At 38.7% G+C, this 21,453-nt stretch overlaps 1 protein-coding gene across 1 annotated transcript in view; it reads right to left on the bottom strand.

Moving 5' to 3' along the window:
• The window catches only part of LOC131051138 (uncharacterized), a 238,615-nt gene that overhangs the window by 142,940 nt on the left and 74,222 nt on the right, over nucleotides 1-21,453 (bottom strand). The window contains exon 7 of the mRNA XM_057985520.2: nucleotides 3,574-3,729. Within this exon, the coding sequence (XP_057841503.2) occupies nucleotides 3,574-3,729 (156 nt within the window). The remainder of the gene's footprint in view (nucleotides 1-3,573; nucleotides 3,730-21,453) is intronic.

Here is a 21,453-nt window from a genome sequence, read left to right as displayed (position 1 = left end):
AAATATAATAAAGCCCCCCCGCACAATGTAATATTAACATATATTAAAACTATTAACAAGCCCCCCCCCCACGATTACCCCCGCACAAAGTGGTGCGACAGTAATCGCAGCCGATTATCATCGCATCCCTTCATGCGGAAGGGGACCCATGGAGGGGTACAACCCTTCACGAGGTATAAAGGGGAAACAGTAGCACACAGATGGGAGGGAGGCAACAGAAAAGGAAGGAGGACTGCTACATGGTTAAAGAGAAAGGTCTGGAAGCTATGGCAACAGGTTACGCACAGGTAAGTAAGGAGTGAATATTGTATTATATATGTTAATGAATATAAATAATAAATACTTTAATACATATGTTAGTGAATATAGTAATGAACAGTTTATTACATATGTTAATGAATGATTTTTAGATGTTAATGAATATGTGTAAACATATGTTAATGAATACATATCAATGAATAGTTAGGAATATACGTTAATAAATGTGAATGTTTGATAATGGACACTTCCTGAGTATATGTTATCGAATACATGTTAAGTTAGGAATATGTAAATGTGGATTATGGAATGGAAAGTAGTAATAAATTATAAAATGTAATATAAATGTGATTATATGATGGAGGCTATAGGGAGGAATCTCCCTTAGCCTAATGGAGGGATTATGATAATCCCTGGTAGGTAGTATATACTGAATATCTATATGCATATATATGGCTTGGTTGACTTAGTTCATCCAAGAAGAGACGGATCTGGCCGGTCCTCTCTGGTAGACTTGGATGATGAGATGCATCATCCAAGGCAAAGAATGGATCATATAGGATGGTCTTCCTTGGTATGGCTTGGGAATAAGAAATTACGTCCAAGACAGGAATCGAATTAACCTTCGATTTCCTGGATGGCTTGGGTGTAAGGAATTACATCCACGACAGGAATCGAATTAACCTTCGATTTCCTGGATGGCTTGGAACCAAGATGGGTTCCAAGAAGGCGAGTTTCACAGCCGCCTAAGGACATGTCCCAGTACTACACTTGTATACTTTTTATTAAATAGGAATTGAGATTAGCATTAATTAAGTAATTTAAGTTTAACTGCAAATTAGATTAGCTATATATGTATATTTGTTGTATTCTAACAACCTGTTTTGTAGGACAGTGGTCTCTAACTAGTAGGGACATTACATTTCCTTAGAAGATCGCATTAAGCTTTGCAGAGTTGTTGTTTTGCATGTCAAAGTAAGGCTTAGTCGAGTTTCACTAAAGGTTGTTCATTGTTCCCAAATTCTTTGGACTAGCTTAGTCCTCCTAAACCCTATCTCTTTTGCCATTTTATTTTCCAAACAAGTAGTTCGAATCTAAGTTCCAGCAACATCCAAATGTTCAACATTCAAGAATTCAATGTAAGTCCCCTTGGATTACTAGCAATCACATCAACCATTGAGCTTATCCACAAGTCAAGACCTGACAATAGAAACCTTGGAGTTGTCTCATTTGATCGTGAAGCATAGCATTTGAGAGACTTTATTCAAGAGAGGATAAGATACCTCGGTATTTTATTTTGTGTTTGATTGTACCTAAAAAACACATCAACACTACCCACTGGCCATGCTCACGAAAAAGGAGTACCATTCACATGGACAAAAGAATAGGAGATTACATAAGTGAACTAAAGGTACACTATTATTTCACCAATCCTTGCATACCCTGATTGGAACAAAGAGTTTCATGTCCATGAGGATGCATCAAATTTTGCAATCAAAGCAACATTGGCACAAGTCGGACCTCAAGAACTCGATCATCCTATTTTCATTGCCGGTCAGCTACTATCAAGTGCCAAATGGAATTATATTAGAACGGGGAGGGAAGCACTGGGAATGTAATGTCCCTTATTGAATCACTTAAGTTGACCTTCTATCCTAAAGATCAATTGTTCAATATTGCAAGGAATCAGACGACAAGATTGCATTGAATTGTATAAATGGATGTATATTAGATTTATGAACAGATCGTATTTTAATCAGAGAATGGGTAATTCAATCAATAATAATGCCAAATAGTGGAAAGGACCCAATCTATTATGAATTCCAAATTCTGTTCCAAACAAGAAGCTAATATGATCACTGAAAGGTCTTTGATTACCCACGAACTTATCCTCTCCCAATGCAAAGATCACAGAGTAGAAGGACGGATTGCAGAAATATATACATGTAGGAACAAGTGAGCTTGCTATATTTGTAATCGCTGTTTCTGATTTATATCTTTGCAATGCTCATATATATATATATGTCTTATCGCGTTCCCTGAAAAATAACTTTGTACACATGCGATGTCTTCTTGACACTTTGCCTGAATAGTATCTTTATATTTGCACGCCTTAGCCTTGCAAATGGGGTGGAAAATACTGCCTCTTCCTTGGCTTCTTATTGGCTCGTATAGAGCGCTTCAGATCTGGATTGTATATATAAAATCAAAACTACCTGCCTTCTGAAGAACCTGTGATCCTCCTTTAAAATGTATGAAGCGGCATGACGTGATAAGTTGTGTCTCAACATCCATAACCCATACAAACAACTAAATTAGTTAAGTGCCAAGTCACGTCTCCTCCTTGTTACTGATGATGTCATTAGTTAATTAACTAGTTTCAAATTGTAGTAGTTCCTTCCTTAAGCAGCGATAGTGTGTGAGTCTTCCTTATGCCTTTGATGAATCTGTTTATTCTCTTCTTGGACAGCAATGTATTTATTACTAACTAATTAGTGTGAGAGACATCCTTGCCTTGCCATGCCTTTGGACGATACTATGTTCCTTGTTTGATTTCCTTGAAAGATTGGATGGGGCTATTACAGAATGGTTTATTGTAGGGCCACATAATCTATTAAATTGATGACCAAATAACTCAATGTAAATTTCAGGGGAAGATATAGAGTACTCGTCACATTTTCATTTCTTTGCAACTCTTCCAATGTAACTATAGGTTACAATATGTAACCTTCCTATGAAGCTTGCATCCATCACTCAATGCCTGGGCATATTATAATTTATAATACATGCAAAATTTGAAAGTTGGATTAAAACTCTTTGAACATATGTATCAGATTGTTAGGATAGAATCATAGATGCTTAAAAAGTAAGACATAACTCTCTCAAGTAGTCTAATAAATTCTAACTTGAAACTTTACAAAAAATTGAGAAATTACTTCATCTTACCTAACTGTTATAATAACACAACAAAATATTTCCCTGCTTTTGCTGATCCCTACCAAGTTCTAAATCCTAAAGTGGATACATAGATATAGAAATGCTCAATTTTTAAAGTTGTCAGAAAGGATGTAGCACCATAGAGTCATAAGGAAGGAAGCAGCTTACCATATACAATGTAAGTACTTGCAATCGACACTCAGAAAGAAAAAGAACATAATAGGTGAAATAAAGCAGAATGTGTTTTTTGTGAATTGCAAATGATGCTCTAATGATCTAATCCAACCACAGATTTTTGTTGATTTATTACAGTATACCAGATAACACGTCACCGATTAATATGCATGCAATATAGGTTTCACGGTAAATAAGTTTTACCTGTGCCTTTGCATCTTGCCACAGAGAAAATGGATGAGTCCCTCTTGATGCATTATTAAGGTAAATAAAGACTGGTCCAAAAACTTTCTGCCATGCTTCACCTGAATGGAATTTAGGGCATAGTTCATCACCAGCATAATGAGCACTATGAAACATCTGCATTGTCAACCCATAATTAGAACACAAACATAAAACAAATTATTTCTTGAATGTTTGACAATTGCACAGTTGTTTTTTGTATGATAAGAAAAATAAAATGCTAATGTTTCATAGAACTTTGTTTGATTATCATGTGGTCTATAATGGATAAATCATGGCTGAAATCTTCAGCAATTGAAGTTTCAAGTTTTTGAATATGCATTTTCTATGAATCATGCAATTCAACAACTTAATTTGTATTTAAAGTGAATTTTAAATACAACATAACTACCATCTTGCTCAAATGCCACATGTTTGCATTTCATTATCAAGATACCATCCTCTCTAGGATATCAAACCAACAATCAAGAGATTTAAATAATTTCTAATACATCATTTTTAAGAAAAATATCCAACAAACCATGTAATTTCCCCTTCCTAGCCAGCTTTGGTAATCGAGGTTGTCTATCATCAGATCCTCGTAGACTAATGGGATGGGTAGAGAATCTGTGATTGAGTTGGTTTTCTCTTGTTTCGGACAGCTTGCTAGAACAGAATGGGAGGTATCAGATATTATTTTGTAATATTTTAAGTTGCCAAGTTAAAATAATATTTTAGCTTAAGTAATACTCCTCCCAAAAGCGCACTTATAATATGAGTCTAGAGAGAGAGTGAATTGAGCGCCTTTCTAGGAGAGAGAAAGAGATGGTATTAGTAAAAGATTAAAGGTAAAGTAAACTCAAGTCAATATCATTTGGTGAGTGCTTGAAAAGGTAACCCCAATTGGAGCATAAGGATAGAGAGGCTCTAAAGGCAACTTGAGTCTTTTTCTAGGGTTATGTTATGTTGATTAATTCCTCTCTTGCCTCCTAAGGAGCTTGCTAAACCTGAGGGTTTAGAATCCAATTTGTAAAGACTAAATCCTTCATGAAGATTCATACCTGCAGAAGTGAGATATCTTCCAAAATTGTGTAGGGAAATCCTACTTAAAGGGTTTCATTTGGGCAACAAAGAAATTAGTATTTAGACCTTCATTGCTGGTTTTTCTGAGTGAACAGCCTGCCTGTCTAGCCACACCTTTCCTAGCCATTTTGGAGTTGAAATCAGCTTCCCAACCGCTGTTTGGTATTGAGCAACATCAATTACTTCATGCAGAATAGTTTGGAGCAAGTTTACAACAGTTTGCAAAAGGTTCAAAGGGTTATTTCAACAAAAGATCAGTTTCAGCCAGGTTGTACCAGCTCCATAGAAAAGTGGTGATTCCTAGGCTAAGTCGCCTAGGTTTTGACAACTCTTTTCGCACTTCTTGAGCGACTAGATCAGACTACCCTGTTAAGAGGTTTTTTGAGTTGAAAAGAGCAGTTTTGAAAGAGCTGTAAGTAATTTTTTGAGTGACCTAAGTGGCTGCCAACTTGGTGTTTTTTGAGTATCCTATGTAGCTGCTAGCTTGGTGAATCAGACCTACAATACAGCTATTTGGAGCACTCCATCAAGTTTCAGAGACTATTATTGTGCATGTCTCAATCTGATTTGTAAGATCTATTTCCTGAATCAGGTCATACTCTTTAGCAGCAATTTTGTAACTTTGAAACTATAATGAAAGCTGGAATTTACGTTCACAAGTTGGATAGTTTTTTCTGCTATTTTCAGAACGATCATTTATTGCAAGAATATTATTGTTTATTAGTGTCAATCCAAAAAAACACATTGCAAACACAAAACACCAAACCCTTCTACAACTATGTCTAGTTCCGAAAGATACAATCAATCAAACAAATAATAATACAGGGAACAAGCAACTTATTTTTAGTTCTACAGTGGTCTGGTGTTCCTGTCATATTCCCGTGTAGACAGCAGGCAATGATTAGAAACATTAAACAATACATGTACATAAATATATATATTTTCAGTACATAAATTATTTTTACCGCTTAAAATACGTTTTATCTTAACTAGTGGGAGTAATGAAAGGACGCATTCATTCCCAAGCCACCTCTGGACTAGATGTCATGTTTCAAGGGGAATCACGTGGTTTCAAAGAGGTATAAACCCGCACCCCAAGGAAACACAAGAGAGGAGGTGACAAGAAGAGAAGGGCAAGGAGAAGCATCCAACAAGTAACTTCGTTACTCAATAATAATATTTATTTCAGTTTTCATAATTTATGATGCCTAGACAACCATGAGGACTGCCCTGGGAACGCATCAGTCGGCAGACGATATGAAAGGACTAGTCGCTGGTTCTTCCCAGTGATGAAGAACCAGCACCTAGTAAGCATCCCTTCCCATAGCCAGCAGGCTGGTATGTCCCCAAGCCAATCCGCTTAAATGTCAAAATGATGAAGTATGTCTTTGTGCAAGTTGTATTAAATCTGCTTTCATTCCTCATATAACAGTAATTAATATAATTTAACTAGTGACCCAGATTAATTGCTAAATCAGTTCCATGCCTAAAAATGTCTTGCCAAATGAACTAAGCACATCTATAATGTACAAAAGGGTAAAATGAACTTAATCTTCACGCTAGATAGGTAACCTGCAATATTAGATTTAGTATGCAGCATTAAAATACACTTTAGTGACAGATAGAAGAATAAAAATAATTCATTCATTCTCAGACACAACTAATAAGTAAAGAAAAGGAATACTAATTAATGATAGTCATGTTTCTGCAACTAGGCACAAATATAATGAATTAATCCCTACAAATTTATATATAATGGATAAATGTTAACCAAGTAATATAGTCATGAATCTATGTTTTCTGTATGCATTTATTATCTTCCTGATATCCTCTGTTTGTTAGTGCAAGCCAGGGGTATGCTGGGCCCATCCTCAGGTGGCCCTATTAGCCCTAAGAGACGGAATGGGTCTGGATGGGTAGCCCAGCCAACCTGGAAAATCCTCAAAATCTAGAATGGGTCGTGTATGTATTTTGTGCTGTAATAAATATGCCACTGATCTAATATTACTGCTAACATATAAAATGAAATATCTAAATGTTGCAAGAAACTGTAAATCCTTTTGTGGCCCTAAATCCAACCTTCGGTGGATAGATCAGGCCCTAATTATCAGGAAGGCAAGGCAGGTACATCAAAGGTTCATTACAGTGGTATCAGAGCCTACTTCCTGCCACCCTGTGGAAATAGTTGATGCAACAAAGCCAAAGATCCCGTAGGGCCTTAGAAAGAGAGGAAAAAAGGAGCCAACAACATGAGTGAACAAGCTAGTAATGAACTTAGGGCCTTCATGGAGCAAACCGCTCAAGCACTGAGGGAACAAACTGAAAGAACCATGCAGGCCTTCATTGAACAAAATGAGAGGAACAACCAACTAGTCCTTAAGGCCCTCCAAAACATAAGCAACCATAACACCAAAGAAGCCCAATCCAATCATTCTGAAAACCACCACCCCACCCCGTCAAAGGACACCAACTCAAGGCCCACTCGACCTTCATTCCTACCTGAGGAAGCGCCAATAAGTGATGATAACCATGACAGACCCATGAGAAATGTAGACCAAATCCTTGCAGACTACCGCGGGTTGGATCCCGAACTATGAGATCTTGTAACCTTCAAAGACTATTGTGATGCCAAACTAAAGACATTTGGTCGTAACGAAAGACATCCTCCATCCCACAAAGAGCTTCAAAACAAGCTCAGTGAGGTGGTTATCCCCAACTATGATGGGGAAGGAAAGGTATTGGCTAGGTCATGGGTCCAAAAATTGGATACCTATTTATCCCTCAACCCCATGACTCAATCCAATGCCATTAAATTTGCTATACTTCATCTATCCGGAGTTGCCCATGAGTGGTGGCACCATGGCCTCATCACTCAAGGACATCAACTTATAAACACATATGAGGAGTTTACCCAAAAGCTCATAAAAAGATTTGACCAAAAGCATCCTGAGTGGTACTTTCGAGAGCTCACCCAACTAAGGCAGCAGGGGACTGTTGAAAACTATGCCACAGAATTCCATAAATTAGCAGTGATGGTACCGGGTCTAACACAAAAAAGGCTTACTTACCTATTCATAGAAGGCCTAAGGGGATCAATCAAAAGCACAGTAAGTGCCCATGAACCCCAAACATTAGATGAGGCTATACAAAAAGCTATGAAATTTGAAGAAAGCCCACCCAAGGACAAGACCAAGCCCTTTGGCAAGTCCTCCAAACCTCCACCCAAGGACAGTAAACACAATCAAGAAGGGATTGTAAGGTCTTGCACCTATTCCAAGGGAAAGAGAGAAAAGGGACATATGTGTTCAGCCTTGGAGGACCTTAAAAAGAAGGGACTTTGTTTCACATGCCTAAAACCCTATGAAGGAAGGAGCCATAAATGTCAAGGTCGGGCTCACAGAATAGAAGCCTCACCAGATGAGGATGAAGAAGAGCCACCTAGCAAAAGGATGAGACTGGGGGAGGAAGATCAGGCCATAGTTGCCACTATCACCCATAATGCTAAACACAACCTGTTTAGAATCAAGAGTTCATTTAAAGGGAAGAAAGTAGTCACACTTGTGGACAGTGGAGCCTCCAATAACTTCATCGATGAAAGGGTTGTCAAGCAACATAAATTACCCACACAGATTTTTAAGGGGTTCGAAGAAGCAACAGCCACAGGGACAAGGGTCCAATCCACTAAGTTGGTACCTAAGTTGGAATTCATAATAGGTCGCCATCCGGTAAGGGAAGATCTCTACGTGTTACCATTGGACACAGATATCATATTGGGGACTCCATGGATTTATTCACTGGGATGTTTCATGTTTGATCTCCCAAACCAAATAATCAAATTTCAGCATAAAGGGAAGGAAGTTACTCTCAAGGGCTTACCTGATGGTAGCCCTAAAGTGGTTTCTTGTAAGAAATTGGAGCAAATTTTTAGAAAAGGACGAGGAGAATGGGTGGCCCAATGCATGCTACTAGATAAGAGAAATACTCATGAGAAATCCATGCATATGGACATCAAACCCATCATGGAGAAATATAAAGGGGTGTTTGGGGAAATTCCCCAAGGTTTGCCTCCCAAACGGGGGCTTGAACACACTATAGAATTGGAAGAGTGGGCAAAACCAATCATCACTACTCCTTATCGCCACCCTCACAAATATAAGGAAGAAATTGAGAAAACCATTAAGGAACTACTTGCTATGGGACACATCCAACCTAGTTCCAGCCCTTTCGCATCATCGGTGGTACTTGTTAAAAAGAAAGATGGCACTCTAAGAATGTGTATTGACTACAGAGCACTAAATATGAAAACCATCAAAAATAGGTACCCAATCCCAAGGATAGATGAGTTGATTGATGAACTACACGGAGCCAGACATTTCTCCCATATTGACCTTCGATCAGGATATCATCAAATCAGGATGAGGGAAGAGGACATCCACAAAACAGCTTTTCGGTGTCACTGTGGACATTTTGAATTCTTGGTTCTACCTTAAGGTCTAACCAATGCACCAGCAACATTTCAGTCATGTATGAATCATACTTTCCGCAAGCAACTAAGGCAATTTCTACTAGTTTTTTTTTACGACATTTTGATCTACAACAAAACTTGGAAGGAGCACCTCAAACACATTGAGGACACATTGAAGATCCTAGAGCAAGAGTCACTTTAAGCTAAGGCATCCAAATGCGAGTTTGGAATGGAGGAAATCCTATATGTAGGGCATAAGATTAATGCAGAGGGGGTTAGCGTGGATGAGAAGATAGCCACTATCAGAGAATGGCCTAGACCTAAGTCCCTCACACAATTAAGGGGTTCTTGGGGTTATGCAGTTACTACAAAAGTTTTGTACGGGGTTTCTCTAAAGTGGCAGCCCCTCTCACCGATCTAACTAAGAAAGGGGCTTTCGCTTGGAGCAAAGCAGCCCAAAGATCTTTTGAAAGTCTAAAGGAAGCTATGAGCTCATGCCCCGTCCTAGCTATCCCTGATTTTTCCCTTCCTTTTGACCTACAATGTGATGCCTCCGGAGAAGGGATTGGAGTTGTCCTCATGCAAAACAAACACCCCATAGCCTTCGAAAGCCGTAAGCTGGTAGAAACAGAAAAGCATTACCCTGTCTATGATAAAGAGATGTTAGCCATCATGCATACCCTAGCCAAATTCTGCCAATACCTGGTTTGCACCAAATTCCATGTAAAGACAGATCATAACAGCCTAAGATTCTTTTTAAACCAAAGGGATCTAAATGATAGGCAACAAAAATGGGTCAGTAGGATACAAGCTTATGACTTTGATATTGAATACGTTAAAGGAACAACCAATGTGGTAGCAGATGCCTTATCAAGGAAGCCACAAATAAATACCATAACTTCTATAAATGCTGATTGGAAATATGATCTTTTGGCAGAATACGCCAATGACCCTTTTGCTAGCGAGATCTTGAGGGACCCATCAAGTCATGCAGAATAAAAAGTTGGGGAGGAGCTTATCCTATATAAGGACAGGTTGTACTTGGTGCCCAACTCTAAACTCAAGAAAGTAATAGTTAAAGAGTACCATGATAATCCATTGGCAGGACACCCAAGGTTCTATAAGACATATAAACAAATCAGAGAATGGTATTCTTGGAAACGACTTAAGAAGGAAGTCCAAAAATACGTACAAGAATGTACACAGTGCCAGAAGAACAAAGCAAAACTCAACCACCCAGCCGGGTTGCTACAGCCTTTGCCCATTCCCGAACAGAAGTGGGAAAGGATTTCGATGGATTTTATCACCGGCCTACCCAAGGCCGAAGGAAAAGATTGTATATATGTGGTTGTGGACCGTCTCACCAAATATGCACACTTCTTTGCTATAACAAACAAATTCAAAGCATCTCAAGTAGAAAAAGTGTTTTTTAAGGGAGTCTTCAAACTTCATGGGCCTCCCCAAAATATCATAAGTGATCGAGACAGCCGGTTTATGGGGCAATTTTGGCAAGAAATCTTCAGGATGGTAGGGACTAGTCTCACTCCGAGTACTAGCTATCATCCCCAAATCGATGGACAAACTGAAATCGTCAACAAATGGATTGAAGGATATCTAAGAAATTATGTCACTGGGCAGCAGAAAGCTTGGATCAAATGGTTACATTTAGGAGAATACTGTTATAACACTACACATCATATGTCGATCCAAATGAGCCCATTCAAAGCACTTTATGGTTTATGAACCCACCTCTTTTGGATCACTAATTACTCCAGAAAGTCAAGTACCACGAGCCAGGGATTTTATTCTAGAAAGCATGGACATCCTAAGGGCTCTAAAAGATCACATACATCAAGCCCAAAATCAGCAAAAGATATACACTGATCGTAATCGTATTGAAAGATCATTTGAGATAGGAGACTTAGTCTTCCTACGGTTGCAGCCTTACAAGCAGTCTTCACTGAAATCTAGTGAAGCAGAGAAGCTGAAGCCACGGTTCTACAGACCCTACCCAATATCAAGGAAGGTAGGAGAGGTAGCATATGAACTTGAGCTTCCTCCATGCAGCCGCATCCACAATGTATTCCATGTGTCTAGATTAAAAAGAGCATTAGGGCAGCAGATATCCCCATGCAAGGAGTTACCTCCGTTAGATGATGAGGGAAAATTAACACTGGAGCCAGAAGCCCTTTTAGACGTAAGAGAAAGGAGAATAAAGAGTAAAAACATTGTAGAATACTTGATCTTATGGAAAGGGTTGTCGAAGGAGGATGCAACCTCGGAGGGTGAAGAGATCTTCAACCACCCAAATCTCCACATCGCTTGAGGACAAGCAATGTAAGGGGGGAGGACTATCATATTCCCGTGTAGACAACAAGCAATGATTAGAAACATTAAACAATACATGTACATAAATATATATATTTTCAATACATAAATTTTTTTTACCACTTCAAATACGTTTTATCTTAACTAGTGGGAGTAATGAAAGGACGCGTCCATTCCCAAGCCACCTCCGGAATAGACACCATGTTTCAAGGGGAATCGCGTGGTTTCAAAGAGGTATAAACCCGCACCCCAAGGAAACACGGGAGAGGAGGTGACAAGGAGAGAAGGGCAAGGAGAAGCATCCAACAAGTAACTTCGTTACTCAATAATAATATTTATTTCCTACGAAACCCGGGGACGCGCCCCTACCTAAAAATCCCCGTCCCAGTCCCGGGGACGTTTCGGGGACTTGGGGACGGCCAGGGGACGTCCCCCCCCCGTCCCCAAATTGTCAGAATTTTGAGGGGACGTCCCCGAAACAGGGGGACGACTGGGGACGCATTGGGGACGGCTAGACGTCCCCCACATCTAGAGCTAGGGAAAAATATTAAAAAAAAAAAGTCGTATTTTCAATTTTTTTTTAACTTTTCTAATATGGGCCCTCTATATTGAAAAAATTTAAAAAACGACTATCAATTTTTTTATTATTGAATTTGAATAGTTATGAAATCAAAATATGACTATCTATATTTTATTATTTTTCTAACATGGGCCCTCTATCAAAAATTAAAAGGCAACATTAAATTTATTAATTCATATCAAATATTTATAATTTTAAATTAATTCATATTATAAATTTTAAAATTTATAAATAGAAAATAAATTAAATAATAAAATATTAAATAATAAATATTATACTTTGCTTTTTAGTATTTACTTAGTACTATTTTGATTTCCATATCGCAATTGACAATGAAACAATATGGCAGCAGTGTGGCCTTTGGGCATTTTGTATGTTATTTCTTTAATATCTATTATGATATGCATATTGACAATGTGAATGAATTGAAATTCTGAATTATGAGTGCATATTGAGTATTGAGTCTATTGATAATGTTGTATGTTCGATGCTTGCATTCTAAAATGTTTTCATAGTATCATACACATGCTATATCCATGTTTTCATATGAATATAATGTATAGATGCATGCTTTATCCATGTTTTCATATGAACATTTAGAATTTTCCTATATATTTTAAATTTTCCCTATATTTTATATAGCCATCCCCTTTGCCATCCCCCCCCATCCCCAAATTTGGCAAAAAAAATTGCCATCCAAGAAACTCGTCCCCCCGTCCCGGAAACTTGGGGTAACGTAGTTTATTTCAGTTTTCATAATTTATGATGCCTAGACAACCATGAGGACTGCTTTGGGAACGCATCAGTCAGCAGGCGATATGAAAGGGCTAGTTGCTGGTTCTTCCCAACGATGAAGAACCAGCGCCTAGTAAGCATCCCTTCCCATCGCCAGCAGGTTGGTACGTCCCCAGGCCAATCCGCTTAAATGTCGAAATGATGAAGTATGTCTTTGTGCAAGTTGTATTAAATCTGCTTTCATTCCTCATATAATAGTAATTAATATAATTTAACTCGTGACCCAAATTAATTGCTAAATCGGTTCCATGCCTAAAAATGTCTTGCCAAATGAACTAAGCACATCTATAATGTACAAAAGGGTAAAATGAACTTAATCTTCACACTAGATAGGTAACCTGCAATATCAGGTTTAGTATGCTGCATTAAAATACACTTTAGTGACAAATAGAAGAATAACAATAATTCATTCATTCTTAGACACAACTAATAAGTAAAGAAAAAGAATACTAATTAATGATAGTCACGTTTCTGCAACTAGGCACAAATATAATGAATTAATCCCTACAAATTTATATATAATGGATAAATGTTAGCCAAGTAATATAGTCATGAATCTATGTTTTCTGTATGCATTTATTATCTTCCTGATATCCTCTGTTTGTTAGTACATTCAAGATAATGAGTGCAAGCCAGGGGTATGTTGGGCCCATCCTCAGGTGGCCCTATTAGATCTAAGAGATGGGATGGATCTGGATGGGTAGCCCAGCTAACCTGGAAAATCCTCAAAATCTAGAATGGGTTTGTTAGACACAATGCACCATTGAGAGGGGGAGGGGGTGAATCAGTGGTTCTCAAAACTTTTCTCTTTAGCTATCCTTTGTGAGCATACCGGTTTATGGATCAAGCACAATGCAAACTTACCGGTTAGTGAGGAGACTAACTCAAATGCACACACACACAAGGGAACATCACATAACACCAGGATGTGCGAGGAAAACCCAAGATGGGAAAAACCTCGATGAGCAATGTTGTTGGAGTCTACTACTCCAATCCAGCCTCACAATGAAAACACAGTTACAAAGTTTAGGGCACCAACCCAAGGAGCACCAACCCCTGATTTTAGGGCACCAACCCAAGGAGATACAAACCCTGACTGATTTATGGGCTACAACCCAAAGGAGCACCAACCCCTGTCTTTAGGGCACCAACCCAAGGAGCTACAACCCCTGCACCAAGCTACAACTCAGTGTTCACAATGTAAACTTCATTTACAAAAGTAGTTATCTCGTTACAAGTGAATCTTGCAACAATTACATATATCTTGCTTTGTCGATGAGATTCCTTCTCTGCTTCACTGACTCACTTCTCTACTGCTCTTCACCTTCTCCTTCTCTGCTGGATCTCCTCCATAAACTCTCTGTACTTTACCGGTACTATACTCTGTCGGTTCTCTATCCTCCTTCTCTGCGACTCTCTTCTCTTCTTCTCTGTCGGTATAACCACTACCGGCTCTGCCCTACTACCAGTTGAACACTTCATTTTTATCCTGGTTCACCCTCACTCTCATTCACTTCTCAAATGCTCGTTGAGCACTTGGCTGATTTGCTCTTACTTGCAGAAGTATCCCACTTTGCAGTAGCACAATAATCTTCTATTCAGCAGCAGCAAACAATCTCTTTGGCCTTCATACTTATAGCCCAGACTTCCCACCAAAAAATCAATTCAAAAACTGGGCGGTTAGGGTTTCCTCACAATCCTCGAGACCGACCAAATCCAATTAGATCTTGCTCGATCTGATCTTCCTGACATTCACCTGCACAAATCCGCCATCAATGCGCTTTTCAGAGCACACCTTCCATCTTCAGCAGCCTGCAAACAATCTGTCAGCATACATCTTGGTCAATCACCATTAATGCCTCTGTTGTTTCCATCTCGAGCTCTTCTATCAGCCTGATCTTCTTGCTTTGATTCAGGCGCCAACAACTCCCTGATTCTTCTCTGTTTGTTCATTCTTTCTCGAGCCACACGCTTCTGACCCAATCCACAAATCACTAGATCCACTGTCAGTGCACACCAGTCAAGATACCTGACCCCACATGGCACTTCACCAACCTCTGCGAGCTTGCCACCTTGATCCCATGTGGCATCCATGTCGATCAACTACTAGCTTGGCACTCCGAGTTGGTCCAGGTAGGATCACCGATCAACCACCATATTGGTTCCTTACTTTTGCCGGTTTGCTAACCCTTCCGGTCTCAACCATTCTACCGTTACCTTATCATGTCTGTTTTCTGCTTAAACTATCGATGGAACTCCTTGACCGGTCATCAGATATGTCCATTCAAATCATGCACATTCCCACAATGTAGGAAGTCTTCTTTATCTGCACCTTGTCCATATTACCAGTGGACACTCATACTAGTAAAACCTCTTGATGACACAAGTCATCAATCATCTCTAGACTGTAACATCAGTTAGGCCATTCTTCCTCTATCAGTGTTGATGTGATTCAAGTAATATTTTGCCTCTTCATCACAAACAACCACTCAAACACCTTTCTATCTCATCACACAAGTCAAGCACTAACTTGTTGCATTGATGACTCCTGAGGTCATCTTCCTTACCATTACTGGTGTTCTGCAACACAAGGTGATATGCAAGATATCTCATCTTGTACTTCTTCATAGCAGTGTCGCACATACATCTCTACTACTGGTGGTCATCCCATACCGATTGACATCAATGACAACACAATGCCAACAGGGTCGCATATGTATTTTGTGCTGCAATAATTATGCCACTGATCTAATATTACTGCCGACATATAAAATGAAATATCTAAATGTTGCAAGAAACCGTAAATCCTTTTGTGGCCCTAAATCCAACCTTCAATGGATAGATCAGGCCCTAATTATCAAGAAGGCGAGGCAGGTACAACAAAGGTCCATTACAGTTCCAGAATAGGGTGGGAAACTATGTAATATCCCCACAATCATTTTTTGATAATTTCCAATTTACAACACAACAAGAACCCGTTAGGGTTAGCAAATGAAAATATAATAATACTCAAAATGCAACCCTTCCACTTTCTGATCACCAAGTGCCTAACATGGGAAGGTGAGAGCATACGGTGTTGAGGGGATCGTTAGCTTCAAATCACTGGAAGTTATTACAATGTTTGGGTGGCAAGCCAGCCACTTCTGCTTATACAGCGGGATACTAAAAACATTGAAAAATCACTTGGTGGTAAACCAACCAAGGACAAACCAAGAAACTAAAAATAGCAATCACTCAACCACTTTTCAGCAGGAGGACGATTATTACAACAAGGAAATAGATCACTCAACCACTTATGGAGTGGGAGGACTAGGAATGAAAAACAACAATCACTCTACCGCTTGTGCAGCAGGAGGACTGCACAAGGACAATATTACTAAATCCAAATGTAGGCGGCAATCCAGCCTCTACCACTTTCCACCGAGATTTGCTTTACAATCCAGAAATGGGTGATAGTACTACTATCCAGCCTTACAATGATGAGATATGAATCTTAGAATAGAGAGAAGATATTGTCCACTACAAATGAATACTTCCAAGCTAAACACACTTAACAAACTCAAACACACCCATTGAGAAATAACACACCACTGACTCCTATTCTGATAAGTAATTTGCAGTACACATAACATGCAAAAAACAGCCACTACCTAAATCACTAAAATGCTCATAACTCGCCCAAAACACCACTGAATGAAACAAGAATAGAAGCAAATGAAAGACATAACACAAGCGACAAGACTAAAACCCCAAACCTGCAACATAGATGCCAAAAACCTTCAGCACGCAACCCCCCAAGGCAGACAAGTAGTGGTACGGCCCAGCAAGATAGTACGATTTACATTATTAAATTCCATGGTCCAAAATAAGATCTGCAAATTGGTAGACTCCATCGCCTAGGGGGTAGAAATAATCAGAGCCAATACCCAGAATGATTTGGCCAACACACCAAGACCCATGAACAGATTTCTACTTCAGCACACACACAAACCAGTAGCATAAACTCTCAAAAAACACTCCAAACATCTGAAATTGACACTTGAATCTGCAACATTGTTCTCCAATCCACTCCTCTGAATGAAGAGAGGTCAAAAGCTCGACTAGTTGTTGTATTGCAAGCAAGAAATCAAGCGGCAGCTAGGTGGTATGCATTCCCTAAACGCTTCATTCCAAATTTCGGCAACACTTCGTTATAATTTCTTCATGGAAACCAAAATGAGAGCCCAAGGCTCTTATTTATAACTTTGGCCTGGCCAAATTCAAATTCAAATGCTCTCAAAATGTGCCCAAACCAAATGCCATTACATTACACCCACATTTGGTGTTGCATTTCATTTCATTTTCCAATCATATGGCATCCAAGATAAAAGACCCCTTCCTCTAGGCTCCAAGTTCGAACTTTTCCTTGGTCCACAATTTGCAACATATAAAAAACAATATAACTTAAAACACTTTTCATTCTTGGCACTTGATTTAGGAGAATTAAATAAAAAATTTTGAATAAAATATGCTTTCCCTTTCCTAAGTCGACCATCATAATAATTAAATATTAAACTTTAGGATAAAGTATTAATATTTAATAAATCACTTGCAAATCAAATACTGATCAATGTGTAATGTCCCATTCTCATTAGTCCTCAGATTTTCATGGGATTGGCCTATCTTCCGACCCTTGTAGGCCAAGAAGATTGATTAGGGGGTCGAGTTGCAGTGATTCACGGCTTCACATTTCATGTCTATTGGGTTTTATGGCGAAATAAGGAGATTACACGTATTGCAAGACGTGTGCACTTTGATTATAATATAATAATATTTTATAAAGTGCTATTAAGTTAATATGTGTAATAAAATAATAATAAAGCGTACCTACCCGATAAGAAGAGATCTTCTAGAAGGAATCATATGATTGGATAAGAAAGAAATAAATAGAGGGAGGTGATTCATTGTTGGGCATCAATTGTTGAGTATCTCTTCTTGTATAGACTTGTGGAGTCGAAGGGTTTTTTGCAGATAATCATTTGGGAATGAAAACTCCCGATGGTTGGCATAACTGAGGAAGTGAGAGATCTTCCGAAGGGTTGCTTTTGAGTGAGGGAGACACCTCAATCTTCCTAATTGTGCTTAATGAGTTTGTTGTACCTTTCATGGTGGATGGGATAAACATGGCGTCTTCAGATGTTTCAGATTGAGTGCCCCTTTTGCATCTACTTTCCTTGAGGCTTATAGGCGATATTGTTGCAGGATGGTTGGAGGTCGAATTGCATAAAGATTGGTCTATTTGCAGGTCTGATATCTAATCGACTTCACCCTCTACTCCATCGATCTGCACATAACTGTTCATTAGAGCATTCAAGGGCCACTTGCAGGGGTTATTCATCATTGGAAGCATAAGGCGATAATTTGTAGAGGTAATTGGAGGAGTTCGGCAGTAATTTGTAGAGGTATTTGGAGAAGTTCAGCAGCCATTTGAGGTCTGAGACAATTCGCATCAGATATATAAGAATCCACGATTTGGCTCATTCTACATCATTGGAGCATCATATACCAAATGGGAGGATAGCGATATTATTGAAGGACAAAGGCAATTCATCTTGTGACAAATTTGAGAAGGTTTTGTGGAGGAAACAAGCTTCTATCAGTCTGAATCAAAATCAAACCAGCCTGTCATAAACCATTGATTTTGCTCATATCCTTTCGATTTGGCATCAAAACTCTACATTAAGGGTAGCGCTTCCCTCAAGCAATAAGGGTGATCATTTTGGTGAAGCTTTGGAGTACATTCAGCTGTCAATCATTGATACCTCAGACCCTAAATGCAGCAGCAGGGCGATTTGCTAAGGAGGTCGAAATCATTCTTTGGAGACTCCCTATCACCGAATATAGCTTGCTTCTTCATCCTTGCATCAAGGCATCTAAACCAGGTTCAATTTGGTGTTGTTTCAGTGTATATTTAATAATATCTATGTATGGGGTCATGGCTGCCTATGTACTCGGAAATTTATGAGTCAATAATTGGTTGAGTTTTGGATCTCTATAAGCATCAGTGTAAGGACTGGTTGAAACCATTTTTTTGAATGAAAGAAAGAATATAAGGTTGCATTCATACATCATGCGTGTCTGAGAGTGTATCACAATTGTTTGTCATAATGTCAGTTTGCTGTTAGCTTATGATTTTGGGCCTAGTTTAACATATACCAACATGTGATAGTTATATATGCATCTCAAGTTAATTATAAGTAAAAGGAGTCATATAGGAGCTGATTATTCGTAAGATATTCATGTTTATTGGTCTTCATTATAATCTGAAAACTCTGTCAGCATAACACACAGACTTCAGAACTGCATAACACGCAACTTGGACAGCAAATATTCCTTGTTTTCAATCATAATTAGGACAGTGGATATTTCAGTGGTATCAAAGCTAAGATCCTGCAATCCTGTGATTGATGAGTGAAAGAGAAATAAGGTACTACAACAGGGAACAACAAAGGCAGCAATACAATATTCCACAAGAAGCTGAAGTTGACACTTTTTCAAAGGCATTGAGAGAGAAAGAAAAAGACAAGGCCGCTCCTAATATGGCAGAGGAGGATAAAGATTGAAGAATGGAATGAAAGTTCGACACCATGATCGACATGATGTCCCGGTTGCTAGGGAAAATGGATCAAATACATCAGCAACCTGAACAAAATCGAACAAGTAATTCAGGGGAAGACAGTGGAAGTGGTAGCCGCAATGAAGTGGAAGGAAGAAATAGGTCTACCAATCAGCGTGATGCCTACACTAGAGGATCAGTCACGAGACCACTTTTTCCCACCTTCACTCCACGTGAAGAACAACCGCAGGTTGCTTCCCCTATACCTTATGCAGATGAAGCTCGACAAGCATATTTGGAGTATACTACCTTGCCTCCCGACTTGAGAGACATGTGGTCTTTCGATCAATTCATGAATCGGAGGAATAGGAGAAACGGAGGAAGGAATGATTGCCACACTCTAGTGCGAATTGACTACCAGCACACTCTTGGGAAGATTACCATACCATATTTTGATGGTAGTGACAAAAGTGTAGCAAGAGCTTGGGTGCAGAAGTTAGATAACTATTTGTCACTAAGACCGATGCCTGAAAAGGATGGTATCAGGTTCGCCACATTGCATTTGGAGGGTGTTGCTCATGAATGGTGGTATCATGGATTAGTCATGCTGGGTCACAATCACATCACCACCTATGCAGAGTTCACTGACAGGTTGACAGAGAGATTCGATCGCAAGGATCCATAGATGTACTTCAGGGAGTTGGCACAGTTGAAATAGATTGGTAGTTTGGAGACATAGATTGGAGAATTTTAGAGGCTTGCGGAGATGGTGCCTAGCATTTCAGAAAGGAGGTTGGTCATACTTTTCATGGAGGGATTATTGGAGCCTTTGAGAGGTTGGGTTAAAGCATTCGACCCACCTACATTGTTGGAAGCCATGAAGAAAGCACCATAGCTATGATTAAAAATATTATTGTATATAACCTCCCTTTCTGATGTCTACGATTTGACTAGTTATATCTTGCTTGGTGAAAGGCTTGCAACATTTGGATATAGAAAAGACATCTCTCTTCCAAACAAAGATCTAACTTAATCACATCCTTTGTTTGGTTAATCGATTATGTTGATAACAAAATAAGTGGTTAAATTCGTTCTTTCATAATTATTCCGTAGTATTAGGTTTGATTGCAAAATCCTTTTACAATAGATAAATGTATGTTAGCTTATAACTATAAAGTGTTGTATCCTTAGCGGCGATGTATATTAATCCCTTATCGTCGTAGCAGACGTCTATATGCCCTTTCACAGAAGGATGGGTTTCCACGATTTTTTAATAAACATCGACTAGAGCTAGATATTTCTTGAATCCTTTGATCTCATTGTCTTGCTGATGATAGATAACAAATCTAGGTGTATACCATCAATAAATATTTTACAAATCGGTGTTCATGAGTGTCATCGATACTTTAGCCTATTTGTCGTCAATTTTGGCATATCGTCCATGTATGTAGGTTCTCGCTGGATATTTATATTTATTTTATTATTATTCATTTATTTTTATTACTATATTATTATTATTTGATAAATATGAATTTTAATATTAATATTTAAGAAATATAAATTTATATATTAAATCTTGTTTGTTATTATTTTATTCATTTATTTAGTTATATATAAATATTTTATATTTTAATTGTATTATTATGTATTATTAAATTCTATTTTAAAACGGGAATCACCATTTTTGACTGTTTAGATGGGGCCATCACAAAAATGTTCATAAGATTTTGGTAGGCTTTTCAAGGTTATGACCACCATATCTTCCTCCGTTTTGCGACCAATAGCCTCCATCTAATCATGGATGTCCTTTATTTTCGTAAGATGCTCTTGCAAAGACATCTTCTCATCCATCATGATGGAGAACAACAAGAGCTTCAAAAAGAACGCTCGGCTTTTATCTGAGGTTTCATGGAGATCCTTCAAATGAGTCCAGATCTCTGCAGTTGTCTTGCCAGACGACACTTGAGGCAGCTGATCACCGATGACTGATAATTTGATGAGCATCACTGCTTCCCG

This window comes from Cryptomeria japonica, chromosome 3 (genome assembly GCF_030272615.1).
Source record: "Cryptomeria japonica chromosome 3, Sugi_1.0, whole genome shotgun sequence".
NCBI lineage: Eukaryota > Viridiplantae > Streptophyta > Pinopsida > Cupressales > Cupressaceae > Cryptomeria > Cryptomeria japonica.
Note: the sequence above shows the minus strand (reverse complement) of the source record. Positions and strands in the feature narration are given on the sequence as shown.